The 20,537-nt window shown below is 44.1% G+C and overlaps 2 protein-coding genes across 4 annotated transcripts in view; one reads left to right on the top strand and one right to left on the bottom strand.

The window, feature by feature from the left end:
• LOC147028459 (RILP-like protein 1) overlaps window positions 1-20,537 on the top strand; it is an 86,883-nt gene that overhangs the window by 42,275 nt on the left and 24,071 nt on the right. For 2 of the 3 annotated variants that reach the window (XM_085878872.1, XM_085878873.1), the window contains exon 4: window positions 5,437-5,457. The exons of the other annotated variant lie outside the window; for it this stretch is intronic. In XM_085878872.1, coding sequence (XP_085734998.1) covers window positions 5,437-5,457 — 21 coding nt within the window. The remainder of the gene's footprint in view (window positions 1-5,436; window positions 5,458-20,537) is intronic. 3 annotated transcript variants of the gene reach the window in all.
• On the bottom strand, window positions 15,668-17,464 carry LOC147028460 (uncharacterized). Its single transcript, XM_085878871.1, has one exon. The coding sequence runs from the start codon at window positions 17,377-17,379 to the stop codon at window positions 15,922-15,924; it is 1,458 nt and encodes a 485-aa protein (XP_085734997.1). The 5' UTR covers window positions 17,380-17,464; the 3' UTR covers window positions 15,668-15,921.

The raw sequence follows: 20,537 nt of genomic DNA on the forward strand, positions 1-20,537 counted from the left end.
CTAGGTCTTCACCATCAGCAACAATTATAATTGATGACAGTTTCTCAAACATTGCAACATTTTTGATCTTGACCTTTCTCTTCCATTTTTCCAGCTTGCTCATGAAAGCTTCCAAGGAATCCATGAATTTTATGATGTTTGTATTCCTTCCTTGCATTTGAAGATTCAGTTTATTCAGCTGCTCAAAAATGTCAACCAAATAGGCAAGGCGCATGATCCATTCCTCATCATCCAGCCAGGCAAAAAATTTGAGCTCATCTCTAAGCTCAAATATTTGCTCGGTTACATTTCCTCTTGAAAGCCATCAAACATTTGTGTGGAAAAGAAGCAAATGATGGCCTGCCTCCATGTCAATACATAACTGTTTGAAAAGTCATGAGTTGAGAGCTCCTCCTTTGACAAAATTCACAATTTGAATTGTTTTGATCCAAAACCTTCCCTAGTGGAGCTGGAAGTGTTTTTGAGACCAGTGCCTGATGATGGATCATACAATGAATGCCTTTCACTTTTGGAGCTTGCGTTTTCACACAAACTTGAAATCCAGATTTTGTCCCCAACATAACTGGTGCTCCATCTGCACAGCACCCACAGACATTATCCCACAAAAGATTTTCTGATTCAAAGAAATATGAAACCTTTTCTAAAATATCTGAGGGCTTGGTAGTTGTTTCAAGAGGAGAACAAAAGAGAAACTCCTCTTTAAATGAACCTCAGTGAACATATCTTCCAAACACCAGCAACTGGGAACACGATGCCACATCAGTCGATTCATCAAGTTGAATTGAAAATAAGCCAAGTTCTGCAGACTTGATCTCCTGCACAACTTGATCCTTGATGTCAATGGCCATGTCGCTGATCCTCCTTTGAACAGTACTGTTTGATAGTGAAACTGCTGCAAGTTTTTTTCTTCATTCCATTTCCCAACACAATTACCACCATTTTGAGAGCACAAGGTTTGATCAAAGTTTCCCCAATTGTATGTGGTTTTTATCTGCTGTGCTACGACATAAGAAGCTTCAATAACCTTTTGGTTCATTTGTTGGAATGCCTCTGTTGAATCCAGCTTCATCTTTTTGAGAGCATTCCCATGACGTTCAAAAAAGCTTTAGTCTTTGTCCTTGTGTTGAGGATGAACATTCTGCAAATGTTGCTTCAACTTTGTTGGTTTCATCGAATCATTTGACAAAGCTTTGCTACAAATAACACATTGAGGCCTTTCTTCTCCATTGATGATTATGGATGTGAATCCATATTGAATAGATGAATCGTCGTACCCTCTTTTTTTGGCACATGATGGGCTCCAAATTCTGTGAATAAAAAACAAGAATAAGTCAAAGATAACTATAAATGGAATATTTCAACAGATAAAAAAGTTAAATATTTATCTTTATTTTTAATTTAGTCTGTGACATTCAATAAACTTTATTGAATGTCACAGATTAAATTAAAAACAAACTACAATTCTACAGATTCTACATAATCTACAGGACATCACACCTTATTCAATAAAGTGTGATGTCCTGTAGATTATGTACAATATGTAGAATTGTAGTTTGCAGAAAAATCAATATTCTAACAGTGTGAGTCTGCCAATCTGTGGTCCCAATTTCCCCCCTGAAACCCGAAAATTCCCCCCTGGTTGAGAACCCCTGGCCTAGAGGTACGCACACTCACCTCCAAGTTGCCGAGCCTGACTTTGAATTCCAACCCAGCTATAAACTATCATCCCCGGCAGGATGATTCATCCATGTCTGTACTGTCCCTTGGATAGACGTTAAATGGGTGTCCCATCTGTCAGCATTCGTTGGTGGACGTTAAAGATCTCACGGTGTCCTACACAGAGTATGTGAACCATCGCCAGCACCATTGCCAAATTCCCAATTTCTGCCATAACCAGCAGAGGGCAGTGGATCAGCAGAACAGTCGTGCCCTCGGCCAATGATGCTACCCTTCAGCTTTGTGCTGCATCAGAACGAAAAATAAGTTTCTCTGAGAAGAGTTGGCAGAAGGTTTGTAATTGCATAAATACATAGATAAACCTCGATAGTGATGAAAACCCATTTCAGTGAAGGATCGTCACCTCTGGACTGTTTGGTTTGACCCATCAGTTTCATATATTTGTCATCGCATCTGTTATTCAAATTTTCCAAAAAAAAAGCCAGCCAATACATACAGCAGTGATCTTCTCTAGTTTTTTTTTTTAGTGGGGGGCCACTTTTTCTAATAAAACATCAGTTGGAGAGGTCCCGCACTGCCTGCAGGACTCGCCTCTTCGTACTCTTCTTCGTTGTGGTTAATTGGGCCGCAAGCATAATTGTTTGTATACTGCCATCTACTGATGTAGTTATGGTTTTTTTTTTTGCTTTCACATTTTTGTATTATCGGCTGCACATCACAGGCCGTACTTTAGGCCACTCGGAGTGGCCAGTGGCTCACGGGTCGTGCAGTGAAGCACAGGGACATACAGTATATCACAATATCTCAAAAAGTTATGGACGGATTCGGACAAAACTTGGTGGTGAGGTTGGGTGTGTGATAAGAACAAGCTGATTCGATTTTGGTGAAGGTGCGGTTGCAGATCCAGCCTATCAGTGAGCCACAAAAAGTAAACTGTTCAGCTTGGCAGAGGAATGCGTTCTACCGAGTGTCATTCTAGTTTCTCTATGTAATTACCTTTAATCTCAACATATTTTAGCCCACTTGTTCCTTAAACTAGCAATGCCCTGATAATAGAAACTACTGACTGTTCCTCTAAGTCAAATCATTCATCAACAGTGGACTTGAAGGAACCATAGTTTGGGTCAAGTTTGAAACCATAGTTTGAAGGAACCAAGGAACCATAGTCATGGCCAAGTTTGAGCTTTAGTGTGGATGGTTCGGTTGTTCGAGGCCACACCGGCAAATTATGCCCTGTTCGGGTTGGTTCGAGGCCACACGGGCAAATGCCCTTGTGAACTGGTGCATTGTGATGTTGCAGTGAATGTCATGCATCATCATCTGTCTGCCGTTTTTCATGTGTATCAGATGGCTTCATCGCTGGGCCAGAAAGTCAGCATCGTATTGCCCAGTGGTCGTAGTTTTGTGGGGCAAGTAATCGATCAGTTTGCACCCCTTTTGAATGCTATAATTTGCTGGCTGAGGATTGAGTGTGGAACTACTTTGGGGGTGGAGATTCTCATTACTTCCGCTGCATTTATTTGGTCTTAGTCACAGGGTGCTAGTGATGAACCCCTGTGTCATCACTAGTAACCAGATGTGACAAAAACTCTGCTGGATTAGACTTGGTGTGCTCTCGCAGCTCTTTACTGGACTCTGCTCTCTGATGGTGATCTGGCATGCTGACATTATGAAGAGCAGAAACCTTTACATGTCAAGATTTCATGGATGATGGTTTCAGTGCTTCCAACAGAAATAATGAACTTTTGTGAGTTTTGAAACCATGACTCTGTGATTAGACACTATCACTCTTCACAGACATTGTTCCACAGCATGTCTGACCCTGAGGGTCATCTAGACCTGAGGTCATATTTGATCGATTCTCTACCACTTTCAAACTCCTTCACCCATTGTAATACTGTGGTATGAGGGGAATCCTCCCCGAGTACATCCACAATGCAGCCATGGATTTGTTTTGCAGTGCATCCTTCCTTATACAAACATTTTATGAGCAAACATTGCTCATGTTATGAAAAGTCCATCATAAAATGACTGAAGAAAGGAGAACAACATTAGTCATCCATAGGTGGTGATGCAGACATGAAATTAAGAATGAGTTATAAGTATGTACTGTATTATGCTTTCATTACACATAACAATAGTGTAATGAGGTACACTATGTATTCCAATAACAAACCTTTTTTTTTGAACCCCCTCAATAGAATAGGGTTTTTCTTGAATAATCTCAAAGTATAATTGGGTTGCAATAAACCCAGGCAAATAATTATTTTTGTCAGCGTTGAAGGCTCATAGAGAAGCTTCTACTTGCATTCCTCTGGACAAGGACATTAGGAGGTATCGGTGTACTACGTTTTTATTTTGAGTAAACTCACATGCAATTCTGACAACTCTTCAACAAAAATGCATCGGTCCCATCCCCAACTCTGTCCCATCTTTCTTCCCCCCACCCCAAGTCCTCACCCTTCCTCACCAAACCCGAAGGTGTCAATCCCCTCCCCTCACTCAAGGCTTCAAACCACCCCATGCTCTCCCCTCACTGAAAGTCCCCAACCCACCCCCCCTCCTCCTTCCAAAGTTTTCCCATCTTTACTCTCACCCTCACGCTCATAAATGCAAATGCGCATTCCCATGTCAAAACAGTGGAATATGTAGTGTTTTCTGCTCCCCATCATGTTATCACCCACCGACTTCACAGAAACCTGGGACAGTCGCCTGTTCAACTCACAATTTGAGAAAATAGTTGGAAATAATAGCAAACCTGCGTAACCTCTGCAGTAAAAGTTCTGCTTGAGAGAAAAAGTAATTCTAAAGGGTTCCAAATGGTTCCTAAATTGGTGGGCATAGTATAGAAATTGTGGGTGGAGTCAGGTGAACTATCCAAACAATGGGTAGAACTCGCACGCACGCACACACGGACACATGCACGGCTTCTTTTATAGTATAGATTACCAGGACATGAGGAAATTATGGACAAATTAACACAGTAGTGACTGGGATTTGAAGCTGGAAGCACAGAATCTTGGTGCGTTAAGTGCTCAGATGAGAACGTCGAGACATATTGCCTTCATACTATACTGCATCTGATTATTATACTCTAATTTGATTTTGCTGAGTAATTAGCAGTATAAGTATGTAATTGTATTTATTATGGGTTTCTTGGCTTCAATGCCTGTTTGCACAACAAACCCTCTTCAAATTTCAGGGTTATTATGACTGTACTCCATTTCATGACAATGGCATTGACTTGCCAAGTAACCTATAATGTATTCACTCTGGTTTTACAATCTTTCCATTGTAACAAGCTCTTGCTAAATTTACATTTTGGTTAGATTGCAGTAATCAAGTGTAATTTTCACTTTGCAGGTCAAAGTTTTTCACATTAATTTGGTTTTCTTGAAAGTAACTTCGGTTATTGCTGCCGGCTTTGCTTGCGTTGATGCAGTTAGTCATTGCTGCAATTGCCCTTTTCTTTGTTAACTCACCATGCATTGTTCTTGGTTTCAATTGGTGTCAGCATTGTCATGGAAGCTTTCAGAAAGTTTTTTTTGTTTACTTTAATTTGCTCTCATATTTTTGCAATCGACTTTTCATGGTTGCTTATTTGAATATTTGATTATTCATGTGTGATTACAGCAATGACTGACTGTTTTGATTATTAATGAAAGGTAATTGCCTTTGTAGAATTTATTTTTAAGCATACTTTGGGGACTAATGGGATCTCATCCTTACTATGTACTTAGTGCATTGTTCATGTTTCAGATGAAGGTGATATTCACCAAGGTAAGCCAGGCATACCTTTGATTTGCTCTTTTTGCCTTAATTTGCCACATTTCTGACTTGCTGAGTGTCCATTACTGAATGCTTCCTTGGTTTAAGTGTACCCGCATTTTCATGAGGACAGCAAGTCTATCTCGAGTGTGAATCGTAAATAGTACAGAAAGTCGATCTCGAGAGGGAAACGTAAATCTGAGTGAACCAATTGATGAATGTGAATTGTAGTTTTCATCGATGTGTGGTTGGAGGACATGACATGATGGACGTAAGGAATCTGTGATTATTCATCCAGGATGTAAATGCAAACATATCGGTAATACCTTGGGAATGAGAGCAACAAGCTGCAGCAACACCACAACCTAGTCTTTATTTGTGCAGCAATAGTATAAAACAGTGTGAGCACACGCACGAGCATGTGGTGTGATAGTTTGGGGTTGGTTATTTCACGATCTGAGAATCAGTCTATCTAAAGAATGAAACGTAACATATTTTGTCTTCTTGGACAAGCAGCACAACACCAAACACACAAATGTGAGTTTTTGTCAAATCCTTGTTCAGCTTGCCATTTTTAACGTCGTTTGAGAACCAGCAAAATCTGTTTCTTTAAATTCTTAGGTCCCAATTGAATGTTACCTCCTCACTCACCAATCTTAAGGCACTTTGTGTCTGATAGTAGTTTGTGATAATGGTGCAGGCGTTGGGTTCCGTGAACAGGATTGCGGACTTTATTGGTTTTATTTTTTATTTTTCTCTCCGAGAACATGGCTCATGGAAGAGTGAGGTTAAATTGGCAGTGGGGTTGCAAGGCAACAATTGGGCACAACCAGGAATGGAATAAATGAGCAGGAGAAGGGTGGGAAAGGGAGTTGGGACGAGGCGAGGAAGAGGATGGGGAGGGGGAGGGGGTTAGGGTTCGAGAGCAGAGGGAGCAATGTTGGAGGAAAGAAGGTAAAAAATGGAGAGGCTACCGACCTACCTGTGATGTGAAAGCAATCGACCCTGTGCTTCGCCCTTGTCATGGGATATTCCAATATGTTGAGAGCTTTAAATTCCACAGAATGCACCATCGACAGATATGATGCGAGAGTTCAAGACGTTGAAGCTCTTCCCTTGGATGACCATGGAAATGGACAATTGAGTTGTTGTTCATCTTATCAAATTATTTCACCATCTGCAGTTTCCATGTAATCATGTTCCACCCAACATCAAACATCTGCTCAGGCAGGCCCTGATGATCAAAGTACAGCAGCACATTTGAACAGCTGGTTCAACCTAAAAAACAACTTCTGGATACACCTTGACTTTACATCGATAGAACTCACTTGCTGTACCACACAAACTATATCCAATATCCAAGTCCAACTTTGTCTACCACAAATGGCCCCTGTTTACAGCACAGTGATGATAAAGCAAACCTCATTGTTGTATGCTGAAATCGATGCACTTCTGTGCATTACACGAAGGTGTGGGAATCATGTCACTTGAACTTGATTGCGTGTGATCGTCTACAAGAATGGATGCCACTCTGTGGTATCTGTGAAGAACTGCTTGAACACTGCAATTGTAATACATCTCCAAGCATTGTTTTTGGCTTTGTAATGGAAATGTTTTATGATAATGTCATAGACTATCCCTTAGTATGCTATCGGCATGCATGCTGTCTGTGAACACTTACTGTTGCTGCTTGCAATGCAAGTAATGCACGTTCTGTTGTGATGCCTGGTGATGTTTGTACACATTAATTGTGCTAACGTGATTTTGCATTTTGCCCAGTGGGGTTTGCTCATTTGATCTTCCTTGCCTCTGCTAATAATCGCTAAATGTCGATCTTTGGCTTTCTCCTCAAAATATCTTTGGCTTTCTACTCAAAATGCATGATATTAGTCACTTTGTATTGCATATTTTGACCGAAACGTCTTGTTGTTACGAAGGATAGTCTCCGCATGATTTATATAACTGTAATTCCTGTTCGGCAAAACGGGATGGTACTTCATGGCATCCTGCATGCGTGGCATTCAGGTTCAACGTGATTGAAATGAGAGCGAGAGATGAACCTTCAGAGTTTAGGCTTTATTCCATTTGATTGGAGCCGCTTCTGTGGGCACACCAGGAAATACAGGTTCAGCTAGGAGTACATAAGCAGTAACGTATACATGTGCAGTTAACCATTGCAGACTAAATCCGCGTAAGCACGGAGTTCGATATAATCTCCATTCTCACCAGTCAATGAGCACCTTCAGTTAACGAGCATCAAGTGGACAGCCGATGTCAATAGCAATGCCCCGGGGACAATCACTCGTGCCGCAGAGAGACATCCCCTTATACGCGAGACGCACAACATGTGATCCCGCCTCATGTCCCTCGATTCACGTTAATTCACCACATTCTCCCCACCTTTAAAATGTAACTAGGGGCCCATCTTACACACCATGATTGCTTTAGCACTATAGGAGTATACATTTCAAGCAACGCGGACTAATAGATCTACAGAAGCATACATGCCAAGCAGTGATTATTTTGAGTTGTAGGAGCATGGAAATGAGCATCGATATATGATATAATGGGCATATAGGAGCATGAGCAGCGAGAATGCCGATAATCCCCTTTACAGATTGAGTCGTCGAGGGGGCCATATTCGTCGACCTCTCCGGGAGTAAACGGCAGTTTCACTTGAGGGAGACTCCCGATCCTCTTGGTGAGCCTCGACTTGTGCCGGGGATGACTCCTCGATCGCTCTCGGGTGGAACGCGGCAGCCCCGACGCCTGGCGGGGTTCCTGGGCGAAATGACAGAAGGAGGAGTGCCAGAAGGTGGTGTACCGGCGGGAGGAGTACCTGAGGGAGCCAGATGGCGAACCGACACAGTGGTCTCCCTGCCATCCGGGAGCCTGACATGAGCATACTCTGGATTAGTGTCAATGAGTTCGACCCCCTCCACCAGGGGTTCATACTTGCTTTGTCGTACCGGGCGTTTCATGAACACTGTACCGGGGTGGGTCAGCCAGTTGGGCACCGTTTGACCGTCAACATAACGTCGTTGGTGAGTAAACATACGTTCGTGAGGAGTGGCATTGGTGGACGTGCAGAGCAAAGAGCGTATGGAATTCAGAGCGTCAGGAAGAGTAACCTCCCATCGCTCGGGGCCCAGTCCTCTCGATTTCAGCGCCAGAGTTACGGCTTTCCAAATAACTCCATTATACCGTTCCACCTGCCCGTTTCCCTGTGGGTTGTAACCCGTCGTTCGACTAGTTGCTATGCCGTGCTCTAATAGGAATTGTTTTAGCCCGGCCGACATGAAACACGGCCCTCTGTCTGAATGTATGTACGAAGGTCTCCCAAACATAGCGAAGAGGTCAGAGAGACATTTTACGACAGTGCCCGAGGTCATATCCGAGCACGGAAACGCGAAAGGGAACCTTGAATATTCATCAACAACGGTGAATATGTATCTGTTGTCTGTTTCGGTCGGTAGGGGCCCTTTGAAGTCGATGTTTAGTCTCTCGAAGGGGGAAGTGGCCTTGATCAGTCTGCCAGAAGCCGCGCCATAGAATCTGGGTTTTAGTTCAGCACAAACAGGGCATGAAGCATTCATTTGTTTAATATCTTCAACAGAATAGGGAAGATTTTGTCTGCGTACGAAATGTGCCATCCTGGTTACCCCTGGGTGGCACAGAGACACATGGAGGTCTTGCAAAGCCTGACTGATTGTTGCCGAACTGTAGACCCGGGAGAAGGTATCTGCAGCAGGGTTTTCTTTCCCGGGCCGGTAAACAATGTCGTACCTGTAGCAAGCTAGGTCTATCCGCCATCTCATAATTTTTTCATTCTTAATTTTCCCGTTATTTTTCCCATCAAACATGAAAGCCACGGATCGTTGGTCCGTAACGAGCGTGAAGTGGTTTCCCAGTAAATAATGTCTCCATTTATGCAGCGCTTCGACGATGGCGTACGCCTCCTTCTCTATTGCCGAGTGTCTCTGCTCGCTTCTAGAGAGAGTTCTCGAGAAGAAAGCGACCGGCCGCCCAGACTGATTAAGTGTAGCAGCTATGGCGTGATTTGAAGCGTCGGTCTCCACCACGAAGGGCACCGAGCTGTCGATCGATAAAACCACGGACTTACTGATATCATCCTTGAGATCGTGGAAAGCTTTTACGACAGCGGCATCTGGTGGAAAGTTTTTGCAATGCACTAGGGGATGTATTTTCTCGGAGTATTGCGAAATCCATCTTGCATAGTAAGCGAACATCCCGATCACCCGGCGCATTGTTTGCAAGTCCTGAGGTGGTGGAAGCTCACGGAGCGGGCGCAATCGCTCAGGATCAGGCTTAATTGTGCCGTCGGCTATTGTGTAGCCGAGAAGGTCAATTGACCTTGCCGAGAATACGCATTTCTCGTAGTTGAGAGTCAGATTATATTTTCCAGCAATGCTCAAGAATCTGTCCAGATTCCTATCATGTTCCCTCTGATCCCTACCGCACACTGTGACATTATCCACGTAAACAAAAGTGTCTTCGAGGTTTTCATCTGAGATGATGTCGTCCATAACCCGTTGGAAGCAAGCTACCCCATTCGTGACACCGAAAGGTATCCTTCTGAACTGGTAGAGGCGCCGCCCTGCCTGGAATGCAGTGTACGGTTTGTCTTCCTCTCGGATGGGAATTTGATGATAGGCGCTTCGCAAGTCGATGGTACTGAATACCTTATAATTGGCCACGCGTTCGACCATCTCATCTATGCGCGGCAGGGGGTAGGCGTCGAGTTGGGTGAAGCGATTGACCGTTTGGGAATAATCGACAACCATCCGTTTCTTATGGTTCTGACTGCTGGTTACTAACACCTGTGCGCGCCATGGCGAATCGCTCGGTTCTATAATTCCCTCCTCCAGTAATCGCTTGGTTTCCGAAGTGATGAAATTCATGTCAGCAGTGGTATATCGCCGCGATTTGATCGCTATCGGTTTGCAGACCGGCGACAAGTTAGCGAACAGCTGGGGGACGTCACCTCCGCGGTGGTCAACGCATTTAAAATTAGACGAGGCTTGCTTCCTCCAAAGGGTATTTCGACGCTCGTGTGCTGCTTGAGGACATTATGACCCAGAATTACGTCTGCGCACAAATCACGAAGCACCAGCACCTTTACATCCCGATGCGTGTACCCTTTTACGTCCAATTCAACATTGCAGTACCCTCGTACGCGGGATTGTAGTGAGGTGGCGGCCATGCATACCGTATTGTCAGTCGGGTGGATTACCCATTTCCTGCCCTTCACTAGCGAGCTGTTGACGAAACTTTCAGAGCTACCGGTATCAATCAGTGCCTCAGCCATATGCCCGTTAATTCGTACGTTGATGATAGCCTTGGATAGATTCCCCGGGAGGCTGCAGTCAATTTATTTTGCGAGTAGAGAGCCGCAGAAGTGGGTTTATTCCTCCTTAGAGTAGATTTACATACCCTGGCATAATGCCCTTTCTTGTCGCAATTCATGCATGTGGCATCTCTGGCGGGACATTTTTGACGAGGATGCCTTTTGTACCCACAAAAGAAGCATTTACCGACCGGAGCAGTTGCTGAGGAGTTTGAAGAGGTCTGGGTATCCGGCTCCTCGGGTGTTTCTCCATCCCTCATGTCTGGCTGTGTCTGTGCCAGTGGGGTTCCTTGGGTTCCCATCGTAGCAGCGTTCATGAGCAGCATCGGTGTCCCAAATGACTCAGATTGCTGCTGAGCCGTATCCATCGCTCGAGCCTGATCGACTACCTTGTCAAGAGTGGGTTGCGCTTTTTCTAGTAAGCGTTGCCGTATGTGGGCTGATCTGAGTCCTTGGATGAATGCCTCCCGGGTCGCTTCCTTTCGGTGTTCCTCGGCGCTTACCGCCCGGAAGCTGCAGTCTTTTCCCAGCTGATTCAGAGCTTGCAGGAACTGATCGATTGTCTCCCCGGCTGCTTGCTTGCGTGTGTTGAGAAGATGTCGTATGTATACCTCGTTCTTGGGCTTCACGTAGAGCGCCTGCAGCACGTCGATCGCTGCTTCGTAAGTGTCGCACCCCGAGAAGAGCCTGTACACGCCGGGCGAGACATGATTCACGAGAGCGGCAAATTTGTCAGCTCCCTCCGCGATGATGGTCAGATAGTGTGAGAAGGAGCAGAACCAATGTGACCATTTCATTTCTGCGTCAGTCGCGTTCGGGTCTGCGTCGAACCTCTCTGGTTTGTAGATCTTGTCCATCTTTGGTTGAGAGAGCCGAGAAAATCAAATGGAATAAATTGAAATGAGAGCGAGAGATGAACCTTCAGAGTTTAGGCTTTATTCCATTTGATTGGAGCCGCTTCTGTGGGCACACCAGGAAATACAGGTTCAGCTAGGAGTACATAAGCAGTAACGTATACATGTGCAGTTAACCATTGCAGACTAAATCCGCGTAAGCACGGAGTTCGATATAATCTCCATTCTCACCAGTCAATGAGCACCTTCAGTTAACGAGCATCAAGTGGACAGCCGATGTCAATAGCAATGCCCCGGGGACAATCACTCGTGCCGCAGAGAGACATCCCCTTATACGCGAGACGCACAACATGTGATCCCGCGTCATGTCCCTCGATTCACGTTAATTCACCACAGTGATAAAGCCAAATTGTTTTTTATTTTGTCCAAATCGCTGCGAATGCTTACAGCATGCATTGTCGACCGTCACGTGCATAAAGTAGAACGATGCAACATGGACCGAAGCAAATAGACTATTTTATCATCGGAATGAATGTTTGTTTGAATCGTGGAGGAAGTGTGGCATTTATGATGCTCCATTATACTATGTCAGAGGCCACTCGTCAAATATGCATACGAACCACGTAACAACTTGCTAAGTGATATTTTTGGTTAGATAATTCCAGACAGGTTATTTTGAAATAATGAGCTTGTCCAAATGACAGTTGGTTTATTTTTGAAGTTTTTGTAAAATAAAATAGCTTGTGTGGATAAGAGTGACCCAGTCTCTTCAGAGTAGTGACAAATCCAAGTTTCACTGAAGGTATTAAAAGTCAACCACAAAGCGTGTACCAGTACAGTACCAACAGAAGACCAGACCTGGTGTGACCAGCAGATTACTCCCCTCCATGAAGGTCATAAGTGAGCTCGCTAGGCTTTTACTGAGTATCTATAGCAAATGGTAATTTGTTAATTTTTGTTGCAGAGAAAATCTAGACTCATTAAAGTATGAGATAACTGAGAGTATAAAAGCAGTACAATGCAGTTTGGCAAGAGCAAAAGGGCAAATTCAACAACCAAAGGAATGAATGAATGAATGGGAATCTGAGAGAAGAGAGAGAAAGGTGTCCAATCTGCAAGTAAGGAGGGTTGGTTGAGGGTACAGTTAATGGTGGGAGAAAATATTGCAGGTGTGAGGATTTAGGTTAACAGGGGATGGTGGTGTACTGCCAATTTGAATTCCTGAAAGGAAAAGTGGGATTGGGCAGACTCAGGAAGGCAGCTTTACAAAAATATGAATAAAGGAATGTTTGAGAGCAGTATGCCTGGCTTTTTGGAGTTTAACAAGGAGGGGGATTGCTGAAAGAACCTGTGTGTCCTCTAGGGACAGAAGAGTGTCAGAGGGATTAAGAATGGAGGAGAAGTGAGAGAAAACAGAAGCCACCAACTTGTTTGTGACTAAATAGCAGCAGGCTCTGTGCCTTTGCTGGAGATGTTAATGATATTTAGTGCCTTAAATTATAGAGCATCAAGGAGAGACAGGTATGAGATGGCACCGGCACATAGTGGGGAATAGTACTTCATTGAGTTATGAGGCCTTGTTGTATAAATTTATCCAAGCTTGGACACAGGCCTTGTAGACTGTTGGAGATGTTAACATTAACTAAGGAAGGACTTCAATTGACTGAGGATGCCATAATTCAATTGGCATCAGGCTTTGCAAATCAGCTTTGATACAAGGTCCACCCAGGAGAGGTCGTTGCTTTTTTGGGGACACAGATATTCAAGAGACAACCTCGTCCAGTCCAAACATGGAAATAATTAGTTAGGTTAATTTGTCAATCTGAGTCGAGAGATTAAGAGAGAATGAGATTTACCTGGATTAAGTGACATCTTGTGTGTTTTGTGAACCTTGGTGTCTGTATATGCATTTGTCTGTCTCCTTTTTATGGAGACCGCTTCGCACGCTGCATTTGAAAAGCTGCCGATTGGTTATTTTTCATTTTTATACAATTAGTCCATCAATTTATTGTCCTTTCCAATAATATTTAAAATCAACATGAACTTTGGCTCTGAGTGAAACAAAGAGTGCAACACATTTCACCTTTTTAAAATGAATGAAATAATTTAAATTAATAGATTAACTTAAACTTGTCCTGTCACTGGGGATGGGTGCTTTTGCTTGTGTTCGATGTGACAGACCACATGATCCTTCCAGGTCTGCAGAGAGGGAAGTCAGTTTGTGTCACAGAGGGGAAGCCTCTGCAAACCTGTTGGTAATGGATGGCATAATGTGGAGTCATTTGCAAAATGGGTTTCTCAGGACATCCATTGATTGCTAAGAGGCAGCTTGCATATCCTAAGTTGAGTAGTGGAATTGAAACTGATGATCAGAGTTTGGGCCGTTTGAAAAGAGGAAAGACCATCTTGCAAGTTGTGTCCATGGCCTTCCATATACATAATTAAAAGTAACCTTAGGCCTTAGTTATTTTATAACTTGGTTTATGGATCCGCCGACGGTATATTTGCCGAAATGAAATATAAATATAAAACACATTTTTAGCCTTTTATATTTATACATTTTCCGTCAAAGGTGAAAAAGTTTCAAAACCCGAAATGTAAACGTCGGCATTTATTTTCAAAATATATTTTCGTGCGCGCACCAAAATACCGAGTCACCTTTAACCAAACTGCGCAGTCGTCTTCGGTCATGGCGTCTGAGCAGTGGCCAGCGTGGTTCAGATTGACTGTGGTTTCTGGGGTGAAAGTGATTGTTAAGAAGTATGTCAGCAGTATAAATTTGAGTGACTGTATTGGTGATTTAATCACGCAACATCTTGACGACGAATATTCTGGCCGAACTATTGCATCAATTTAGTGCAGCAGCAGGGATGATTCGCAGGCAACTCTTGATTGTGCCGATTTTGTTTCCATCGAAAGTTGTACACCGCTGTTCGTATTGAAAGATTTCGGTGCCAAGTACGTCAAAGTTTCCCTGCGAGATGCTGATATTCAGCCTTCAACAGACCAGAAATCAACCTTTGATGTGCTCATGGGGATGGGGAGACCGTACGATCTGATGCCCACTGAAAAGTAAGAGCTGGTTATGGCTCTGATTGACCGTTTTGAGCGTGTTGACTCCGAGTAGACACCTTTTTAGAATCGTATCCAGCACTATGCACTGGTGTGCATGCACACATGTACGACTTGGACAGTTATTTTCTCAGCATTGTTTCCATTTGTTTGATGATCCAACAGGTTTCTGTAAGAAAAACATGTCAGACTATATTGTAAAAACAAGTTTTAATTCTTCTTTATTGTTTTTCACATCTTGTTAGGGAATTTTGGCAAATTGTCTTGACCATCTGTGAAAAAATTGCTTACCAAAAAATTTCTTCACTCACGTATTCATCTAGGTGTCTACTAACACTTATCAATTCGTGCAAACCCAAATCCTTGTGTAAAATTCTGGGGAGGCAATCAAAGTTTGGGTGCTCAGAGGGCCTGCGCGAAAAAATCGGAAAATTAACTTTTGCCAATATTGACTTGTGGGATGTCTAACTAGGGGTTTTTTGGGGTGCTGAATTGATTCCAACCAATATTTTTGAGAAAAAAAAACACTCCTTGATCATATAATATGTATTTTATTGACATTTTTAACAGAACTGTGCTCAATGAAAATGTTGCTTCGTCAGCTTTTACAACCTTATTCATCAAACGCCCCAGTATCTTCCTCACTCCTCTTGTCATCCAGCTGGTTTATGTTCAGGCAAGAGTTACCATGACAGATGCCGCAAGTAGAAATACGCTTGACTCCTTGCTTTTTACAGCAGCACCTGAGTGAGCTGCAGTGCCCCGCACAGTTGCAGCTGGCAAACGTCAGGAGGTAGTCTGGTGCAATGGGGTCTGTAGAAGGGACACTTGCATATCCTTGCTCAGTGAGTTGCCATCCATAGTCCCGGGCATCCAACGATGGACTTTGCAGCATCAGCCAGTCTCTAGTCTAGGAGGTATGCTCGGAGAGAGTGCTGTGCTGCAGCTCCTGTTGTCGGGGGGAGTTTCTCAGGTTTTATGCTCCCAGTAGCAGCTCGCTTGCTGAAGATGTCGAATCTCAAGTCTTCCAAGTCTTTGGGGGATTTCCCATGGAACATGTGTATGAAAAGATCACAGCCTGCTTTAATGATATCACCTTTCTCAGCTCGGATGTCCATAAACACGTCCATTGCCCTCTCTGCTTCATCAGTCTTGCAGAGCTTGCTTAGCAAAGTTCGTTTGCTAAACCCAAAAATTGCAGACACTATCGCAGCCAGAGAAGCTGTGCAAGAAGATGAGATACCTCCGGTATATCTCTGGGAGGGCCTCCCGGATCTTTCCGACATTGTAAGATGTTTCTTTGGCTGTCGTGAGGAAGATCGGATGGTCTGCAACATGATGAATCAGCATAACCAGGACGTCCGTGTCCTCAGCCCTCACCTCGACAGGGGACTCTCTTGCCTTATCTAGAGCTGCGCGGACGATGGAGGTGTCAGCATCATCGGAGCATTGCTGTACAATGATTCCATTCCTACTAAATGTCTCAGCAAGGAGCAGAACGAGCTGGGCTTTGTTGTTCTTGTTATCGAGGAACTTTTCTCTTGCAATGATGATTTTGAGATCCAGACGAATCTGAATGTCACAGCATGCATTCTTTGTTCGTCTCAAGTGGTCATGGTCCTTGGTGGGGCTGCCATATCCATCAAAGACCACCGTTATCCGGAGGCGATGGCTCCCCATTGACTTCACAAACCGGAGGTAGCTCTCGGCAACATCCTTCCAAGTAATGTTAGCCTCCCACTTGATATTGTGCAGGAGCCACCCACCATCAACCACAAGGCTTGTGCAGGGTGGTTGTTTGACAGGTGCCACACATGCCTTCAGGGACCTTGCTTGGGCAGCCTTGTCTGGCTTTCGCAACTTTTGATTTTTGTCAAACAGAGACATCGGTTTTGGCTTCAACTCAAAGCGCAGAGCTTCCTTGGTCTTGACTTCACGCTCACTGATGACAATGAGGCGGTTGAATAGCTTCAGTGAGTCAATGACCAGCTTCTCGCCATTGACTTTGGGTCCAGATCTGAGGCTTGGAAGTGATTTGACCTTGTGTTTGGTTACCATTGCATCCACAACAGTTTTCCCATCCATCTTAGCCTGTATGGCTCTGCCAACTTCTTCTGCTTGATCAGTGTTGACTTGGTCTTCGGGAGTGCTGCTGAACCCAGTTGAGAAGGACACCAGAGTCTTCTTGTCCCGTGTGGCATCGAAAGGGTTTACTTCCTCCAACCACCCAACTATGGTGTTGACAGCATCGTTATCTCTCTTCATTTGGGCTCTTTTAACGTCGGTGTGGACAGGTACCCCACATTTGACCATGCTTCTTTCTAGCTCTTGGTGAATGAACGAGAAGTGGTTCAGAGTCTGAAGCCAAGACTTATGAGAAGACTCATTCCGAAAGCGGCCTCTGTTTAGACCACCGGAGGATTTTGCCTCACGCATGAGTGTGGTTTCTATCGTGATGTCGGTCCATGTGCCGGACCATTCATGGTCTGAGAACCTGACTACATGGTTGCCGTACAAAGTGAACTTGCATAGAGTTTCCTGGAACATGGGACTCTCCTGTCGCTGATGCATCAGCTGTACATACAGCCTTGCTCCCTTTGCGTACTGATGGTGGCCCGCTGCTGCGAAGGTATTGAGCATTCCAATGATGCAGCTGAGATGACCTGTGAGGTCTGGGACACGCTCGCTCCTGATGAATACATTGATGAGGTCGATTCTGCCTTAGTACCAGACCCAGAGTGTTGGTGTCCTTCCTCCTTCAGCTAAGATCTTCAATCTCTCTGCCATCCTCTCCTCGAAGACAGTGACTATCCTTGGTGCATATATTAGATTAGAGGAATTTTGACACAAACCAGACAGAACACACATACAGTGATGTGTTTTAACATTAATAGGTCCATTCTACGTTGAATATATTCAACTTCTATTGAGTCCGGTACACAATAATTTTATAGCTAAAAGCTCTTGGCTAACGCCAGCTAACACAGAGAATTCTTCTGAGCATGAGCACAAGTATAACCAACAATATAGCAGTGGGTTCAAAAATGTTGTATGCTGGTTTCAGCACAATTTGAACAATCTGAATCATTTGAGCCAAATTACCGCAAAACACAGTCTGAGATATCTAAAAATGTATCATAGCAATATTTTATGGCCAGGGATTCATTTTTCCTCAAATCTAATGGTTGGAATCAATTCAGCACCCCAAAAAACCCCTAGTTAGACATCCCACAAGTCAATATTGGCAAAAGTTAATTTTCCAAAAAATTTTTTTTTTTCGCACAGGCCCACTGAGCACCCAAACTTTGATTGGCTCCCCAGAATTTTCCACAAGGATTTGGGTTTGCACTAATTGATAGGTGTTAGTAGACACCTAGATGAATACATTGGTAAAGAAATATTTTGGTAAGCAATTTTTTCACAGATGGTCAATACAATTTGCTAAAATTCCCTAACTAATCAGATGATACAGTGAACATGGGCATCCTGCATTTGAATGGTCTTCCATCTTCAATGTTTTCTTAGATCCTCCTGGTCCGGGATTTATATTTATTTTTCCCCCCACCTACCCTTGTCTTTTCCATGGAACATCCGAAAAAAAATCATAAAAATATATAATTTCTAAAAATTGAAATTATATTTATATTTATATTTTGACCGACCGACCCTACATTTTAGCTGAAGAATTGCGTAAACCAAGTTATAAAATAACTAAGGCTTTACTGGCTAGAAGGTGTTTTGCTCCATTTGTAATTACTGGAGTGATTTGACTGTCTTCCAAGAATATGGGAGGTAGTTTAATGTTAAGAACAAACTGAAGAGGACAGATATAGAAAAAGCAAGTGTACGATTGAGATCATGATCAGCATTGATGCCATTTATGCCTCCTTGTCGAGGCTGCTCAGACTTTTCTTTGCCTTCTTGTTTGAGAAAGTCAGAAAATGTTTTTGTTTTTTTCCAAAAGCTTTCAATCTCTATCCTTAACTATCCTTAACTGGAGGATCTCTATCTTTAATTGGATGGATACTGGTCTGGTCGATCTGATGGTTATTGTCAGGTCAGGCCAGGTCAGTTCTGTAATTTGCTACAGTTATCATGTAAACCTGTACTAACCTGTTTCATGGTCGTGTTGTCGGCGACTAAACCATCTCCCCCACCAGGTTTTCTGGTGAGGAGGGTGTATGATTATGGATACCCAGCAGGATTAAAAACAAAATCTGTCAAAGGGTGGAGGAGCTCCTTGTGAGCCAACGGCCATTCACATTGAGTGCCCAACTATGTCTGTGGACGTCCTCCTGCAATTGGGTTACTCTTTTTTTTTTTTTTAGAGGTTGGTGGCAGGATTTGTACTCTGGCCACCGCAAAACCCTTAACTCTGCAAAACATAAGAAAAGCGAAAATAAAATTGAAAACCCACTCCGTGGGAGTACCTCTTGTGCAGCTGCCCTCCGCCGGGCTGCTCACCGGGTGACGAGATTGGGGCAAATCCTTCGGGACCCCCACTTTTTGATGACAGGAGGAAAACCACGGAGTAACCTTCCCGAGTTAGATTGAGGTTAGCGTGTGTCGGGATGGTTCTGAGGTGTCGTCCACCAGACGGCGATCTCCTTGGGTTAACCTGAAGTGGTCCTTTCAGGTGGGTACCTGGAATGTCCTATCTGGAAGAGAGGATGATCACCTGTCTCTGTTATCATCTGAGCTCAAGTGTTTGAACATCGGTATTGCAGCACTCTCTGAGGTTCGGAGACCGGATAGTGGCGAGATCATGGCGGATGGTTACACCTACTCTTGGTCTGGTCGCACCGATGGTTACCATGCCCAAGGAGTTGCTGTAGATGTGTCCAACAAGCTGATTCCAATGATAATTGAGGTAACACCAGTCATCGAGCGTATTCTCAGACAAAGGATTCGTCACTCCTTGGGAGTCGTTTCTCTGCTGTCTGTATTTGCTCTGACTGAAGCGAGTTATCTCACCGTGAAGGATGCATTCTATGCCACGCTCAAGTCCGTGGTTGATCAGTGCCCCAGGCAAGATACTCTTCTCGTCTTGGGGGATTTCAATGCATCGAATGGAACTAATTGGGATGGTTATGAAACATGTGTTGGTCCCCATGGGTCTGGAACTGTGAACTAGAAGAGCACTAAGTTCCTTGACTTTGCAAGAAGTCATGGACTTAGGGTGGCTGCTTAAATCTCCTTGTGGAGAATGGTACCAACCCAGCCGAGGCTGGGTGTTGGAAAGCTCAAGGATGAGGGGGCAGCTGAGGAGTTTGCGGACAGGCTGAGTGGGGATTTGGGGGTCTGGGTGCTTTGGAAAATCCTGAAGAGTTGTGGAGTACCTTCAAGACCACCGTCCTTAATGATGCCGGTGAATGTCTTGGAATTCACCGTCGGGCGAAGAAGAATTTTGTCTGTCAAGGGACACTGGATACCATTGACTGGAGTCACAGGGCCAGGCTTAATGGCAGAGCCAAGATGTTCAGGGAGCTGAGGCGTAAAACTGTACGTGCACTAAGGGTGGACAAGGAGGCCTATGTGCGAGGAGTCTCTGAGGGGACAGAGAATCACCTGTGGTCAAGTGATTCTTGTCCTGATTGCAGGAGAATTTGCGCATTGCGTTCCTCCAAGCCCATCCTTCGGTGTACTGCAGTTAAAGCAGAGGGTGGAGGGCTGTTGACAGAGGAGTACGAAGTGAAGGCCTGTTGGGCCGGTTACTTTCAGCGGTTGTACCAGGCTGATCCACCAGCTGTTGAGTTTGATGTTAGTGGTGTTACTTTCCCTATTGCTGAGCCTCCAAT

Source organism: Eptatretus burgeri, chromosome 4 (assembly GCF_056783735.1).
Source record: "Eptatretus burgeri isolate ZD-2024b chromosome 4, Ebu_testis_v1, whole genome shotgun sequence".
In the NCBI taxonomy this organism is placed as follows: Eukaryota; Metazoa; Chordata; class Myxini; order Myxiniformes; family Myxinidae; genus Eptatretus; species Eptatretus burgeri.